At 48.1% G+C, this 16,602-nt stretch overlaps 1 protein-coding gene across 1 annotated transcript in view; it reads right to left on the bottom strand.

Moving 5' to 3' along the window:
* Positions 1 to 13,173, bottom strand: part of CECR2 (CECR2 histone acetyl-lysine reader) — a 118,023-nt gene extending 104,850 nt beyond the window's left edge. Inside the window, exon 1 of the mRNA XM_069585953.1 lies at positions 12,890 to 13,173. Within this exon, the coding sequence (XP_069442054.1) occupies positions 12,890 to 13,015 (126 nt within the window). The 5' untranslated portion in view covers positions 13,016 to 13,173. The remainder of the gene's footprint in view (positions 1 to 12,889) is intronic.
* Between the last annotated feature and the right edge of the window lie 3,429 nt (positions 13,174 to 16,602).

The raw sequence follows: 16,602 nt of genomic DNA, 5'->3' as shown, positions 1-16,602 counted from the left end.
CTGTTATGATCGTAAGCAACTAAAAACAAAACCTCAATGCTCCATTGAGGATTGGTTAAATAAAATCAGGCCATAAATGCTCCGAAGCTATTAAAGTCACAATGTATGCTATGAAAGGGCATTCTACATCGTGTATTATTGTTAACTGAATAAAACAGGAATCAGAATAGTACGTAAAAGTATGAGCCCATGTTTATAAAATATTTAATACACGCCCATATCCTTCTTTGTGGGGCAAGGGGTGCAGACTCCCTCAGATGCTTTGGGGTTCCTGCAGGATGGACAGCAGTGGCAGTGGTGGTGGGGGGAGGCTGAAGTCTTCCTATTAATCCCCCTAATTTCTGCTCCTCCAAATGCAAGTTTGCTTTGCATCGAGGCTTCTTGTTGTGACCTAACTGCTTTTTCACACTAGCCTGGTAACCCTTGTGTTTCCTAAACTACAATCCCAAGAATGGGGATTAACGCAGTGCATCTTTTCAGGCAAGATGTGTCAGGATACAGACTTAATTCACACGGGAGGAGAGAAAGGGGGCAGGGGCAGGTAAAACAGTCAGATGACCTCCCCAAAATTTTTGTACAGCCAGGAAAGAGATAAGACAAACAAATAAGTGAAGGAAATACTCCTTTCTATGGAGCTGTTACTTCCCTAAGCGTGGGCAACTGTGATTAGAAAGAACATATCACACTGCTGGGCTTCCCTGGTAGCTAGTTGGTAAAGAATCCGCCTGCAATGCAGGAGAACCCGGTTTGATTCCTGGATCAGGAAGATCTGCTGGAGAAGGGATAAGCTACCCACTCCAGTATTCTGGCCTGGAGAATTCCATGGACTGTATAGTCCACAGGGTCGCAAAGAGTAAGGCACAACTGAGCGACTTTCACATCACACTGATAGCTATCCTGTTTGTACATAAACTCTCATTACAGAAGGATCAGAGTCCCATTTAAGTAGTAGTCTTCAGTTCAGTTGCTCAGTCATGTCCAACTCTTTGCGACCCCATGGACTGCAGCACGCCGGGCCTCTCTGTCCATCACCAACTCCTGGAGTTTACTCAAACTCATGTCCATTGAGTCAGTGATGCCATCCAACCACCTTATCCTCTGCCATCCCCTTCTCCTCCCACCTTTAATCTTTCCCAGCATCAGGGTCTTTTCAAATGAGTCAGCTCTTCGCATCAGGTGGCCAAAGTATTAGAGCTTCAGCTTCAACATCAGTCCAGTTTCAGCTTCAACATCAGCTACACTATCAGTAGTAGTCTTCCAGATCATTAAATGCTAACAGAAAGAATCTAAGAACTGGAGAGTTTCAAACAGTCAGCATGATAAGCAAGAGTAAATCTAAAACTTTAATGATAAAAAGGGCACATTTCTGGGCCCAGATTTTCATTTTCATCGTCCTAAACAGGAAGCTAAAACAAGGAGCGACTGGCAATCCTAGGGATGGGGTCACTGCCACCCCACCTCCCAACAACCAGAAGGGGAAGAAGAGTGAAGAGGACTGCCAGCCCAAAACAGGGAGGAAAATTTGGAAACTGACTCTTTTAAAAAGCTGGGAAAGGGTTGTCCCACAATGCACCTCTTCAGTAAAGCACTAAAATGTTAAAATGGGAGGAATTGAGGATTCTTCTTATATTGCATATTATTCATGAAAAAAAATTTTTAAACATTCATTCTTTTCCACCATTCTCTTGAGCCTCCTAAAAAGCTCTCTTCCTCTCATTCCAGGAGAATGCAGTTTTAGCCGCTCCCTCTTCCTCTCTCCAATAGCCTTCTCTAATGTCATCTCTTGCTTCTGCTGCTGTTGAGTGGCTGTTAAGTCACGTCCAACTCTGCAACCCCATGGGCTGCAGCATGCCAGGCTCCTTCCTCTGTTCTCCACTATCTCTGAGAGTTTGCTCAAATTCATGTCCACTGAGTCGGTGATGCTATCTCTAGCCTCTTCAAATCACCAACCCAATGGCTGTTTTCAACTATAATTTCCCTGTACTTCCCTGAAACACTCAGCAATGCAGACCCTAGAACTGCGCAAGCATCCTGTAACCACGCACAGGCAGCTGCCTGAGCACCTAAGGACATCGTCATTGAGCAGCACACCTGCCACGATCCTCCAAACCCCATGTTCTAGGACAAGCCACACCGTTTTTTAGTGCAGCGTCCCATCACTTGCAGCCCCAAACATCCTCACCCCATACCACCTTCCTGATGCACCCGACACCATCATCCAGTTCCACTCAGAGCCAGCGACAAAGGTCTCTTCCTGTCCCCGCTGCCTGCAGCATTTTATACCCACTCCACTCCTAGAGTGAAGCCTAGATGTCAAAACATGTAGTACTCAGGACATTCTTTGTCTAAAACTTTAAGATCATTCATATCTAAAATTTCAGTGCCTGAATAAAAAAGATCCACACAGTGGGTCTGGCATTCCAGGCCTGCCGCAGCATTCTGCCTCCATTTTTCAGTGGCCCTCCACAGAAGAGAACTCTGATCTCCTTGCACTGACTTCCTCACTGTGACCCCCTCCCAGCCCGGCCTTCTCCAGGCAGCACTTAACTCAGGACCCCAGAGGCCTCTGAGCTCCTGCAGCCATGGCTGCCCCCAGCCAGCCACCCTTTCCTCCCCCACAACTACTCCAATCCCCCAGGGCAGCAGCAGAACCGCACCCAGTCCCTTAGCTCCACAATCATTCCGGGAAAGTCAGTATTAATAAAAGTGACAACAGAGAAAGGAGACTGCCTGGGATTTCAGATTCCACTCTTCTTTGTAATTTCACTACCACTTTATATTTCTGTAACATGCAACTCTAAAGTACAGTTATATGTAATGAGGAGAGGTGCTCCATCAAAAGTGATGAAAATCTAGCTATATGGACACAGGTATTCTCAACACTGTTACAACGTTCCCCTCCCAATCCCCAACACTCAATAAGGAAAGCTGGGGTGTCTGCTTCAACAGCACAATGGAAAATAGGACAGAAAAGGTCTTTCAGAATCAATGTGTGGAATACTAACCCAAATCAATATCAGCCTAAGAGTGAAAAAAAATAAAATCCCTTAATCCTGACACAAGCGAAGTTTCTCTAAGTCACCTTTCCCCTATCTGAGTGTCCCCTAGACAAAGAAATGATAATAAAAACTGTCTCTCACACCTAGAAAACTCTGCAAACACAACCTTTCAGGGAAATAAAAGAGACACAATGGGGGTGGGGGAGAAAAGATTTGCTAAAGTAGATTTGCTAATTTAACACATTTTCTGTCAAGCAAATCAACTGTCCTCAGTGCATTGTTGTTAAAACAATGACCACTCAGGGAGTGGTGTTCATCAAAAGCAACTGCCTACAAAAAAACACCCTCCCCTCAACCAGACTGCTCACAGCACTCTCAGCTGTAAGAACTTACCCCATTCTTAGCAATTATTAACGGAAGGCGATTTGAAGGTTCAACATTAGAACGATAATAAACAGTTTAGAATAACCGTGGCCCCATCAGTGCCTGTTTGCACTTACTTGCAGATCACGGGGGAGCACAGAAGGGTGCAGGGTCTGTGGTGACGTTCAGTCCCAGGGCCACACGTCACCCGAAGAAAGCCCAAGCGGCTGTTGTTGACGTTCGGTCTCTAAGTCATGTCCGACTCTGCGACCCCATGGGCTGTATGCAGCACCCCAGACTCCTCTGTCCTTCACCATCTCCAGGAGTTTGCTCAAACTCAAGAGGCTGGGCTGGGGCCAAAGCTGAAGTGACTGTGACAGTCAGACGCACAGGACAGGACATATGTCCAGTGCCCATCTCCCAGGCCACACAAGGTCAGGGTGCCAAACGGCGCCTTCCGAACGTCTCTACAGAAACCGCATGCGCTGGGTGTGTGGATGATCGACATCACTGAGTCACGGCCGGAAGGGCCCGACTCCACACCCGGAGGCCCGCAGTGTGTGACAGCTCAGACCGCCACCACGCAACCTTTCCTGCCAACTAAAATGATGCCCACTGTGAATCCACTACGCCCGAGGTGCCACCAGAGCCGAGGCCACACAGAAGGCCCAGGTTCTGCCTAAATTACACACCTCATACTGCCTGAGGAGCTCGGTGCCCGCACATGGGCACACACACACACACTGTCCGCATGCACACGCGGGACCGCAAGCACACTCACCACTCCCTGCTTCATTCCCGCGAGAGGGCTGAGAGAGGGCCTCCTTCAGGTATGCACGGCGTCGGAGCTCCCTCTCCACAGCCCCCCAACATGGCACGGGTGGCATCGCGGCTCCCTCTAGACAGCCCACCAACTTGTCCTCTTCCCCTAAATGATTTTGGGTGGGGCAGGTGTGTAAGGGTGTGTGCATGTAGGGGTGTGTTTGAGTATCAGTCACTCAGTTGGGGCAGGTGTGTAAGGGTGTGTGTATGTACGGGTGTGTTTGTGTATCAGTCACTCAGTTGTGTCCGACTCTTCGCGACCCCATGGGATGAAACCTGCCAGGCTCCCCTGTCCATGGAATTCTCCAGGCCAGAATACTGGAGTGGGTAGCCGTTCCCTTCTCCAGAGGATCTTCCCAACCCAGGGATCGAACCCGGGCCTCCTACATTGCAGGTGGATTCTATACCAGCTGAGCCACCAGGGACGCCCTAAGAAAAGAATTAACAAAGGATCTGTTTCCCAGATAGAAACAGAATAGAAAGGGAAAGACTAGAGATCTCGTCAAGAAAATTAGAGATACCAAGGGAACATTTCATGCCAAGATGGGCTCGATAAAGAACAGAAATGGTATGGACCTAACAGAAGCAGAAGATATTAAGAAGAGGTGGCAAGAATACACAGAAGAACTGTACAAAAAAGATCTTCATGACCCAGATAATCACGATGGTGTGATCACTCACCTAGAGCCTGACATTCTGGAATGTGAAGTCAAGTGGGCCTTAGGAAGCATCAATATGAACAAAGCTAGTGGAGGTGATGGAATTCCAGTTGAGCTATTTCAAATCCTAAAAGATGATGCTGTCAAAGTGCTGCACTCAATATGCCAACATGCAATGGCACCCCACTCCAGTACTCTTGCCTGGAAAAATCCCATGGACAGAGGAGCCTGGTAGGCTACAGTCCATGGGGTTGCAAAGAGTCGGACACGAGCAACTTCACTTTCACTTTTCACTTTCATGCATTGGAGAAGGAAATGGCAACCCACTCCAGTGTTCTTGCCTGGAGAATTCCAGGGATGGCGGAGCCTGGTGGGCTGCCATCTATGGGGTCGCACAGTCGGACACAACTGAAGCGACTTAGCAGCAGCAGCAGTGGCCACAGGATTAGAAAAGGTCAGTTTTCTTCCCAATCCCAAAGAAAGGCAATGCCAAAGAATGCTCAAACTACCACACAATTGCACTCATCTCAAAAGCTAGCAAAGAAATGTTCAAAATATTCCATGCCAGGATTCAGCAGTACATTAACCATCAGATGTTCAAGCTGGATTTACAAATGGCAGAGGAACCAGAGATCAAATTGCCAACATCCACTGGATCACTGAGAAAGCAAGAGACTTCCAGAGAAACATCTACTTGACTATGCCAAAGCCTTTGACTGTGTGGACCACAGCAAACTGGAAAATTCTGAAAGAGATGGGAATACCAGGCCACCTGACCTGCCTCCTGAGAAATCTGTATGCAGGTCAGGAAGCAACAGTTAGAACTGGACATGGAACAACAGACTGGTTCCAAATTGGGAAAGGAGTACATCAAGGCTGTATATTGTCAGCCTGCTTATTTTACTTATATGCAAAGTACATCATGCGAAATGCCAGGCTGAATGAAGCACAAGCTGGAATCAAGATTGCCGGGAGAAATAGCAATAACCTCAGATATGCAGATGACACCACCCTTATGGCAGAAAGTGAAGAGGAACTAAAAGGCCTCTTGATGAAAGTAAAAGAGTGAAAAAGTTAGCTTAAAACTCAACATTCAGAAAACTAAGATCATGGCATCTGGTCTATCACTTCATGGTAAATAGATGGAGAAACAATCTAAACAGTGACAGACTATTTTGGGGGGCTCCAAAATCACTGCAGATGGTGACTGAAGCCATGAAATTAAAAGATGCTTGCTCCTTGGAAGAAAAGTTATCACCAACCTAGACAGGAAATTAAAAAGCAGAGACATTACTTTGCCAACAAAGGTCCGTCTTGTCAAAGCTTTGGTTTTTCCAGTAGTCATGTATGGACGTGAAAGTTGGACTATAAAGAAAGCTGAGTGCCGAAGAATGGATGCTTTTGAACTGCGGTGTTGGAGAAGACTCTTGAGAGTTGCTGGGAGTGCATGGAGATCCAACCAGTCAATCCTAAAGGAAATCAGTTCTGAATATTCATTGGAATACTGGAAGGACTGATGCTGAAGCTGAAACTCCAATACTCTGGACACCTGATGCATAGAACTGACTCATTCGAAAAGACCCTGATGCTGGGAATGATTGAAGGCAGAAGGAGAAGGGGATGACAGAGGATGAGATGGTTGGATGGCATCACCAACTTGATGGACATGCGTTTGAGTAAACTCCGGGAGTTGGTGATGGACAGGGAGGCCTGGCGTACTGCAGTCCATGGGGTTGCAGAGAGTCAGACATGACTGAGCGACTGAACTCAACTGTTTTCCCAGGCTGATGATGGCAAACTCAGCATAAATAAATCCCTTCAACCCTACACAAAAAAACATTACATCCAGAACGGGACTGCCTATGGGGAGGAGTCCCCCCCACCTCAGGGCCCAGTGTTCTTCAGGGACAGGAGGCACCACCGCCACACACGCGGCAGTGGTCAGCACTGAAAACCTTGGTGCAACAAGGCTGGGAGAATCCTGAGCTCAGTACCACCATCTGAAGACTCCTATCTAAATCAAAGAAAGAGAATTCCAGAGTTTTCCAGAATAAACAAGTTTATTTTCCAGAATAAATAAGTATTTGTTAGAGGCTCCTGTAGAGAGGACAATATAAAAGCATTCAAGGAACAGAGTCCCGTGAAACAGGAAAATACAGGCAAGGGGGGCACAGCTGCCTGGAAAGCTTCGCCATCAAACTTAGGACAGCCCCAGACCAGAACCTTTACCCGCCTCCATTCAAAGTTCTACGTGTTGAACGATATTCAATTTAAGTGAAAAAATAGAAGTGAAGGGAAAAAACACAATTTAAGACCTTCACCTTCCTGAGTTTCTCATAATCTCAAAATACAAAATCTTAGTTTGAAAGGACCTCGAAGACAGCGGAAGCATCAATTAAGCTACCTTCAATGTAATGTATTTGCAGACAGGATTTCCACAGAAAGACAAATTCATACAATCTATGAAGACATGAAGTGTGGATGTGCTGCATTAATTTGGTACAGAATTAATTTCTAAGACAGGGACCCCAACACAGCGTATCAAAAAAGAAAGTGAAACTGTTAGTGACTCAGTTGACTCTTTTTTTGGCGACCCCATGGACTGTAACCTGCCAGGCCCCTCTGTCCATAGGATTTTCCAGGCAAGAATATTGGAGTGGGTTGTCATTCCCTTCTCCAAGGGATCTTCCCAACCCAGGAATCCAACCCAGGTCCTCTGGCTTTGCAGGCAGATTCTTTACTGTCTGAGCCACCTGGCCCTAACCAATGAGCTCAGGAAAACTTTTTGGATCAGTTACCTGTGCCGTGCATGCTGAGAAACATCCCAGGGGAATCGCAGCACTTTGGCCAGGGGAACATCCTAGAAATCACCTAGTCCAGAACTGTCTTTTTATAGATAGGGCATCTGAAGCCAAATGATCTGCCTAAAACCGCAGCACCAGGTAGTGACAGACGTGGGTCCACAGTCCAGGTTTCTGGCTCTCTGCATGATTCCTTTGACAAGTACCTTCAATCCCATCAGCTATATCTAAGGCCATCTAGTTAGAAACTGTGCCTTCTGTCCCCCTGGACTCTGTCCACATCCACTTTTTATCTAAACCACCGTGCACACTGGCAGTTTCCCAGCAATGCCAGAGCTCCTCATTCTTACCCCCAACCCAACACACCACAAGAAGCCAGCCCCTAAAAAAAAAAAAAACTGGAATTCAACCCTCAGCCTCTCCCGATCAAAGGGCAGACAGTCGGTTGAACCAAATGCTTCCATGTTGCCAAGTCGTATTTTGGGCTTCCTCACTGTGTTCCAGAAAATTAAGCAAGACCGAACTGAACTTCCATGGTAAAGCAAGCCACATAAGTTGTCCTTCAGAGATGAGAGAATACTGCCCTTTCCACAACTGGAGAATCTCTAACTACCCTTTTAAGCTTCTCGAACAGGCAAATGAAGATGAAGACAACAACTTCCCCTTTAAGACCCTGGTATAAGCAGAATGGGATCTAGGGTTCACCTTGGAGGGAGTTACACTCTGAGGGAGCAGTCCCCCCTTTCAGGTTTCAAGATCTGTTATTCACATCCTGTTCTTGGGCTTTCCTCCTCAGAGAAGGAGCATATCCTGAGTCTTCAGGAGACACTGATCATCTGATATTTTCCGTTCAATAGTTCATTGTAACTAACTACTAATTTTTGCACCATGCAGCATGTGGGTTCTCTGACCAGGAATCTACCTGACACCCTGCAGTGAAGCGCAGGGACCACTGGACCGCTAGGGAAGTCCCACAAACTACTAGTTTTTAAATAATTTTAAGTCCCCTATTTCCTTCAGTCCTGCTCAAATGCCATCTTCTCAATGAGGCCACCCACACCTTTGCAATCCCATGCACTGTAGCCTACCAGACTCCTCTCTGTCCATGAGATCTCCCAGGCAAGAGTACTGGAGTGGGGTGCCATTGCCTTCTCCAAGGGATCTTCCCGACCATTTCAGGGGATCAAACTCAAGTCTCCTGCACTGCAGGTAGATAGATATTCCTTACTGTCTGAGCCACCAGAGAAACCCCTCCCACACCTAATCACCTTATTTTAAATTGTAACAACCCACCGCCCCAACTTGGCCCTCTCTGTGCCAATTTATTATCATCTGTCTCCTTCCACTAAAGGAGGGGTGTTTGTGTTATATTCACACCTGTATCTCCAGCACTTCATATACTGCATCTAGCACACAGTAGATGCTAAGCATTTGCTGAAAGAACCAAATGAAATCATTTGTCCCTCTGCATTCGGCAGAATACGGGTCCTTTAAGATCTGTATTTTAAGATCCTTTAAAAGGATCTTTTGTACCCCACGCTTTTAAGAGCCCAAGAGCCCTAGATCTGCACTGTGAGATCTTGGCCACTCCTAGGCCCAGCCGTTCGCTTTATACATAATGAAAACTAAAGTGGAAGCTGTGTGACACAGCAGCACCAGCAAAGAGGCTGAGATCCAGGGGAGAGTCTGTGCAAGAAACCCAGCCTGTCTAAACTTCCAGTTTCCTCATCTGCAAAACTGCTAATTCCCAGTAATGATTAATGATGACGATGGATAAAATGAGAAAACATTTGGGAAATGTACAAAGTGCTATACAAGTGTCCTTCACCGTTAGGCTACTTGACCTGCCGAAGGTCACAGAGGCAGTAGTAGCAAAACAAGCATAAGAATTCAAGTTTTCTAACTCGGATCCAGGGCATCTCATGTCATGAAACTAGCCTCTGGTTCCCCTATTCAAAGCCAACTTAAATCTTTCATCTAGCTAAAGGCCTTTTAACTTTGGATGTTTGGAGTTGCTTTCAAAATTTGGTGAAAGTGACAGGAAAGTACATGCATGTACACCAACACAAAATCTCCTATAACCCGTCCTTGGGCCCCGGGCCCAGAGAACGAAGGCTGATGTGCCAATAAGTTTCTCTCAGCAAGTTTTTCTATCACCTATTTTCATAATTATGAATAATATTTATGAATAAACATAATAATGCTCTGTAATTCATGCCTAAGGATTCAACCCAAAGGATTCGTTCTCAAATCAGAAAGCTCGGGGAAAAAAAAGTACACGGGACTTTTAGTAATAAAAATCAGATTATTTTGATCATGTTGCCATTGTATGAACCAGGTAATTCTACATGACCATTTTCAAATAATCACACAGAGGCCCCATGGTTTCTTCTCTGGAGAAAATATACCCAAAATGTTTATAATGGAATTTCTCCCTGCAACCCTATACCCATCACAATTAACTCCAGACAAGACCACTGAAGATGGTCTATCCTCCCTTAACTGCAGTCTAGTTAAGTATGATGCTATTCACTGTAAAGAGCACTTGTTAGGGGAAAAAAGAAAACCAGTACTAAATCTTCAGGAAGGTCAATTCACCATTCTTCATTCTCTAATCAGGACAAAACATAACCAGCCTAATCCACTGGAATGTTAAACAATCATAGAAAACTTGATATAAGTGAAGTGGTCCTGAATTTGATAATCCTGAGGCAAAGGAGTGTGCCATGAGCTTCTTTGGTAATCCATCCAGTTAAGCAGCTAGTAACAGATGTTTCATAATACCAACCACTGAATTCAGTATCATTAACCTACAGTTGTCCAGCTACACACAGCTCAGTCTCCTCATCTGGAAAATTAAAACGGGCCACAAATACGCTGTGAACGTGTTTGGGAATTTCTAAGTAACAGTTTTTATCCCTGAGTGGTGAGATTATGGGTGATTTAATTCTGTTACCTATATTTTGCTATAATTTTCAAGTTTTATATTGTGATTATGCACTGCTTTTTAAAACCACAAATTTTGAACTTAAAATATGTCTTCACATTTGCAGATTTTTGATCTGATGACTGCAGAACCCCTATCTGAGGGGCAGCAACACAGATGTCCCTAAATACAACCCAAAACACAAGAATCTAGTATACTCACTCTTCTAATTAAATCCTGCACACTCAAGGCTAATTACCAGAGGAAAAAGGTTTTCTTACATGCAAAAATAAAAATATCCATGCTTTGGGGACCAGTTAAATGGAAGGTCTTGACCTCTTACAGAATTGCACCATGAATGCTCCCAACCTGTCAGCTATCTAAGAGATTGCCTTGTTTTAGATAAACAGAAGCCAAGTTCTTGAAGATTCTGCTTCCTAAATTTTCTGTAAATCCATGGGTTCAGTTTGGTTGTCAAGGGTAAGATGAGTACTTTCCCACAGCTGAAAACTAGTTTCCTAAAAAAGCTGATATCCAACTTCTACCACTTGGTATTATTCATTTCTATCTTTTAAACTTACATTAAATTAAGATTATAGGGTCCTTCCAGTCGTCCTAACAGGTACAACTCAGTATTAGTACTGTTTTTTGTTTGTCTGTTTTTAAGATTCTTCCAGTGCATCATAAACTGTAATCAAGTGATCCTTCTTCAACCTTTCAGAATGGTAAATTATTAGATTAAAAACAAACAAAAAAATCACCTAACCAAAATAAATTTATTTCTTAGAGAATCAAAACTGATCATGTTCTCAGTAAGTTCTGCACTCTCAGAATCAAATTTGCTAGAAACCTAAAACTTACTTTGAAATTTTTAATTTCTGATAATTAGTGAAAACTTAAACCTGTATTCATCAAATTCATCAAAACATATTCATGTGAAAAAGATTACAGAAGAATTGCAGGAGTAAGTCATTATTACTTAGCCATCGACTGAACATCTCCAAATTATAGAGGTATGGATGACCACCATAATACGTACAAGCTGAATTCCAAATATTCATTCGTATATACTTCAAACAGCATACACGTTAACTACAACCACCAAAAAGTGTCACTTCCAAGAAATACTGGGATCCGAAGCGAAAACACTCATCTCAAGTGGCCCTGATTTCACCTGTAGCAACGATTTTTCACTTCTGTTATACATACAAATTGGACCTCTCAGATCAGGTTACATTTCCTTTTGGAATTAAAGCAGCTAATACTTAGAAACCACAGATTTATTTCTTAGAACATAAGGCGTTATTTATAAATTACTCTAGATTTCTGTAACAATTTACGACAAAATTAGTTACCTCTTTTTTTTTTTTCCCCAATCAACCAAATCGGAATATTTGGATTTTTGAAAGATGAAGTTTTCTCCACAGTGTTTTTAGACGGGGCTCGTGAACTCTAACCTGTAATTCAGCACCGCCTCAGTTTTATCACATTTCAGGGAGAAAATGGGGCAGGGGCAAGTTTAGCGGCACCACGACGGCATTGTCACCACAACACCTCCCACCACAGCCACCATTTTGAGCAGCAGAATTAAAGTGCTGAGGATTTTGACCAACTAAAAGGAAACATGGGGTCTTCGGGACAGTTGTGGAGCAAGTCCTGACGCTCAGCATTCCCTAATCTGCCGTTTCTCCCCCTCAGTCCGCGGGAACCGCCGTCCCACTCACATTTTTAGAAAAAGCCGTGCTCGTCCGAGTCACGTCCCAACTTTGAGAACGGCGTGCGGCGCCGGGCCCCCGCACCCGAGGCTGCCGCATTGTCGTCGCCGCCGCCGCCGCCCGCCCGCCCGGCGGCCCGCACCCTCCCGGCTGCCGCCGGGCGCGCCCCCCGCGGGCGGCGGACCCACGGCCCCCGCTCGCCGGCCCGGCCGCGCCGGCCTCGCACCTTTGTCCGGGGCCGCGGCACCGACCGGCCGCGCGCTCGGCCCCAGGCGGCCGGGGGAGGGGTCGGGGCGCCTGCCGGGGGCGCCCGCCCGCCAGCCCGCCGGGCCCCACAAAGCCCGCCGCCCGCTACGCGGACCGCCCGGCCCCGCGCTGCGCCCGCCGGGACGCCGCCCGGAGTAACGGCCCAACTTTCCCCGCCGCCCGGGTCCCCGCCGCCCGGACCCCGACCCCCGCCCGCCCACCCGGGCCGGCCGGGAGCGCTCCTCGCGCTCAGCCCCCCGCTCAGTCCCTCGCAGCCAGCCGCTCGGAGGTCCCCGCGCGCCGCCGCCCCGACCCCCCACCCGGGTCCCGAACCCCCGGCTCGGCCCGGCCCGCGCACCTCGATCTCGAAGTCCGGCAGGCGGAACGCCGTGCGGAAGAGCGAGCAGAAGTGCGCGATGGCCGGCACTTCCCACCACGAGCGCAGCTCGCCCAGCCCGGCCGCGCCGCCCTCCTCGGGGCGCATCTCCGGCCGCGCCGCCGCCTCCGCGCCCGCCGCCCGCCCGCTCCCGGAGCCGCTCCGGCCGAGCTACCGCGGCGGCTGCCCCGGGCCCATCGCGCCGCGGCCCGGCCGCCCAGCCCGCACAATGTCGCCGCAGCTCGCGGGGAACAGATGGGCCGGGGGCGGGCGGGGGCGGGGCCTCGGCACAACAACAACCCCGCCCCCGCCCCCGCCCGCCGCCCGCGGGCCGCGCTGGGGCGGGGGAGGGGCGCCCGAGGGCCGGGGGGCGGGGCTGCCGTCGAGCACCGCCCCCCAGCCCCGCCGGGCCCCGCCCCCACGTGGCCGGGGGTCGCGCCCCTCTGAGGCCCGCCGGCTGCGCCTCGCTGGGCTGCGCCCACGTGGGTCCCGGGCGGCGGACCCCACACCCAGGCAGAGCCCGCGGCCTCCCGTCCCTCCCCGGCCGGGGGAGACCTCCCCTTCGCCGTCCGCGGTGCGCGGGGTGCTGCGTGGGGGTGGGGGTGGTTCCCCCTGGCCCGGGGGCCGCCTGCGCTCCGGTCCTGTCCGGTCCCGGGCGCAGCCGCTCGGGGACCCGCGTGGGGACCTCTGAGCGCGGACGCCCGCCGGACTGGCCGGCGTAGTGGCCGCACTCAGCTGGGATGTTATGGAGTGCGCCTCCGGTTTATTCCCTCCCTCGTTTTATTCCCATCAATTTAGTAACCTGGTTTTTTTTCTATATAAGCCAGCATTTTAAAAAAAAATCTTAAAGAACATGTGTATTTAACTAGATCTTTACTGGAAGAAAATACTTCGTCCAACACTGCACACTACCCTGCCGCTCGCCCCCTGCCCCAAACTTAGGTAGTTGTGCTCGCCTATTACCTCAACTATTGAATGCTTTAGAATTCACCCGCAGATGCTACCACGTGTCCATCTTTGGAAAAAATGAGCGCCTATCTGAACGCCCCCAGGAGCAGAGGCTGCACTTGAGTGTGTAACGCGCAGCTCCAAGGCAGATGCCCGATGACCAGGTGAGGTGTGGGAAGGATGACACGCACCGTGGGGTGACCCACCTGACCTGAATTCGCACTCTCTTCTGGGGACTCTCTAACCCCGTCTGTCTGCATTTCCGCAGGGATCAGCCTGACTTTCCGCACCTTTCCTTCTCTCTTGTGTAAGGCTTCCTGCTTCCCTTCACATTTGTTTCTAATCCATTACATCCTGCCTTTCTGCTTCCTCTCCTTTTCCCGGTTCTCCTCTGGCTCCTCATCCTGCCCTTTACCCTTTTCCATCTTACCTGTCCCTTGGTGATCTGGGCCCCAGCCTGGTAGTCACAGAGCCTAAAAAGTCACATACCAGCAAGCAGAAAGGTGACAAGTTTGGGTTACTCTGGCCTGTTTGAATGAGCGCTGCCCTCCCCACACACTGCCCGGTCCTGAATCCAGCCACACTACCCTGGGGTGTGGGGGGCGGGGGCAGGGCTGGTGGTGGCTGAGGGGGTCACCCCTCGTTGGTGCTGGTCCCGCCCCATCCTCAGCACGCTTGCCCCCAGGCTGCCTTCTTCATCTGAGGGTCACCACTCGGTGTCCCATTGGACAGGCACACAGCTTCAACCCTCTTTCTTTCTCTCTCCTCTCTGGCTCTGATCGGCTGTGACTCTCCCCCCAACCCCTCCCCCCCCACCAGAGCAGGTCCTCCTCCTCCAGCCCAGAGGTTTTCTGTGTCTCCTCGGGTTCCTCAAGTTCTGGCTCTATCTGGAGGGTCACATTTGTACCCACCCCTTCCTCTGCCTCTGTTGGAGTTGATACCCACGATCCTTGACTGTTTGTTCCACCTTTCCCCTGGGATTTAACTGCCTCAAATCTGTTTTTTAGGCTGGCTTCGCCCTAGCCTCCTGAGACCTGGATCACTGACCCTGGTACCTCCCAGGACACCCACCTCCTTCCTTCTTCCCAGGACTCTCAGCGCTGCCTGCCCCTGCCTTTTTAAGGGTGGCCCATTTCTCACCCTACAAACACCAGTTGTTTCTTATCCTGTTCCCAAAAGGCATACAGCTCTCATACTTTCTCTGTCTCTCTCTTTTGCCCTCTCTGCCTCTTTTCTGTTTGTGAGCACTGTTGATCTGAGATGACCTTGGAAGTGCCAAAAGAAATTCTCTTCCAGATTTCCTACCACCTCCACTTCCATACCATCTGCTAATTAAATATCTTCCATTAAAAACACACACACAATACTTAGTTTGACTAACCTGTTTCGCTTGTTAATTAATGTGGCAAAAAATATTTGAATTTCTTTTTGCAAAATCTGCAGTAATCTCAGCTGTTTCGGGATTACTCTAGGTTCCTGGAGGATAATCTGGGGAACCAACCAGCATTTTCTAACTGCATTTCTTTGAGAAATACATTGCAAATTCTGTATGATCAGCTAAAAATAATTACTTGAACCTCGGAAGGCAGGTGACAAAAGTGTGGTTCTTCCAGGTTTCTTCCTGCTAACCAGGACTAGAATTCAAATCTTCTAACTGATCATCCAGTCAGATTACACTGCTTCTCACTTCTCCAGTTGCCCTTTCTGTCCCTTTGCCGGCCCACCCTGACGTGGTTGCTCCTTGACTCAGTCCAGGAGCCCAGCTGGAGCTGCAGTGAGGCAGAACCATTATCCTATCACCTTAGTTGTCTCCACTTCTGAGTCCAGGTCCCTCATGAAGTATTGGCACACCCCTCCTTTCTCAGTAGAGAGCTACCTTCCATAGGGTACTATTCCCACAGAGGACTATAAGTCAGGCTAATTTTAACATTTTAGAGATCGTGGAAAGTGAGTTATATTATAGTCAGGAAAGTTGGCTGTCTCTTAGAAAAGGCTTAATCTCTTGCATGTGTATTGCATCTGTGAGGAGGGGCTTAACTAATGGTTCCTGAACCCTATAGCTTTCACCTTTAGAGTACAACCAGCTTTAAAATGTAAATTCAATCATGTCATTCACCTGCTCCAAATTCTATGACTCTCCCTTGAGCATGAAAGTCCATTGAGTCTTTTTTTTTTTCCATTGAATCTTAACTCAAGCCAGAGTTTGGCTCCCACCTGCCTTCCCAGCCTCACCTGCGATCCCCACCCCCACCTCATCCAACCAGTGACTCCTTCCCTCCTGTCAAACTGGTTCACTCACCCCCGGATCTTCTTGCTCCTCCCTTTTGATCCTGCCCTTTCAATTGCTTACAAAGACAGCTCAACTTCTCAGATCACTCAAAACTCACCTCCTTCCTAAAGCTTTCCTGAAACACCCCTTCTTAGGGGTATTTGTCCAGGTCCTCTGACTGGAGAAACTGCAGTGTATATGACTCACTAGTCAACCACTTCCTTGGGTCATCATTCTATTATTTATTTTGAAGTGCTACTTAAATCTTTCACTGTAGTTGGGGGTGTCTTTTCTTCTCATCCAGATTAGACTTGATTATGTAAGGGGGGGGGAATCCTTCCTAATACACAGAAATTAAATGATTAATTAATGATGACATAAAACCATAAAAAAAAAATTAGAACGTCTTAAAATGCCTGATGTTGATTTACTTACCTTTCCTTCATTCCTTCCTCTGCCTTTTAGCTTTCTCCCTCCT

The sequence above is a fragment of the Ovis canadensis genome, chromosome 3, assembly GCF_042477335.2.
Source record: "Ovis canadensis isolate MfBH-ARS-UI-01 breed Bighorn chromosome 3, ARS-UI_OviCan_v2, whole genome shotgun sequence".
Lineage (NCBI taxonomy): Eukaryota > Metazoa > Chordata > Mammalia > Artiodactyla > Bovidae > Ovis > Ovis canadensis.
The sequence above is the reverse complement of the archived record's forward strand: the minus strand, read 5'-3'. Positions and strand labels throughout refer to the sequence as shown.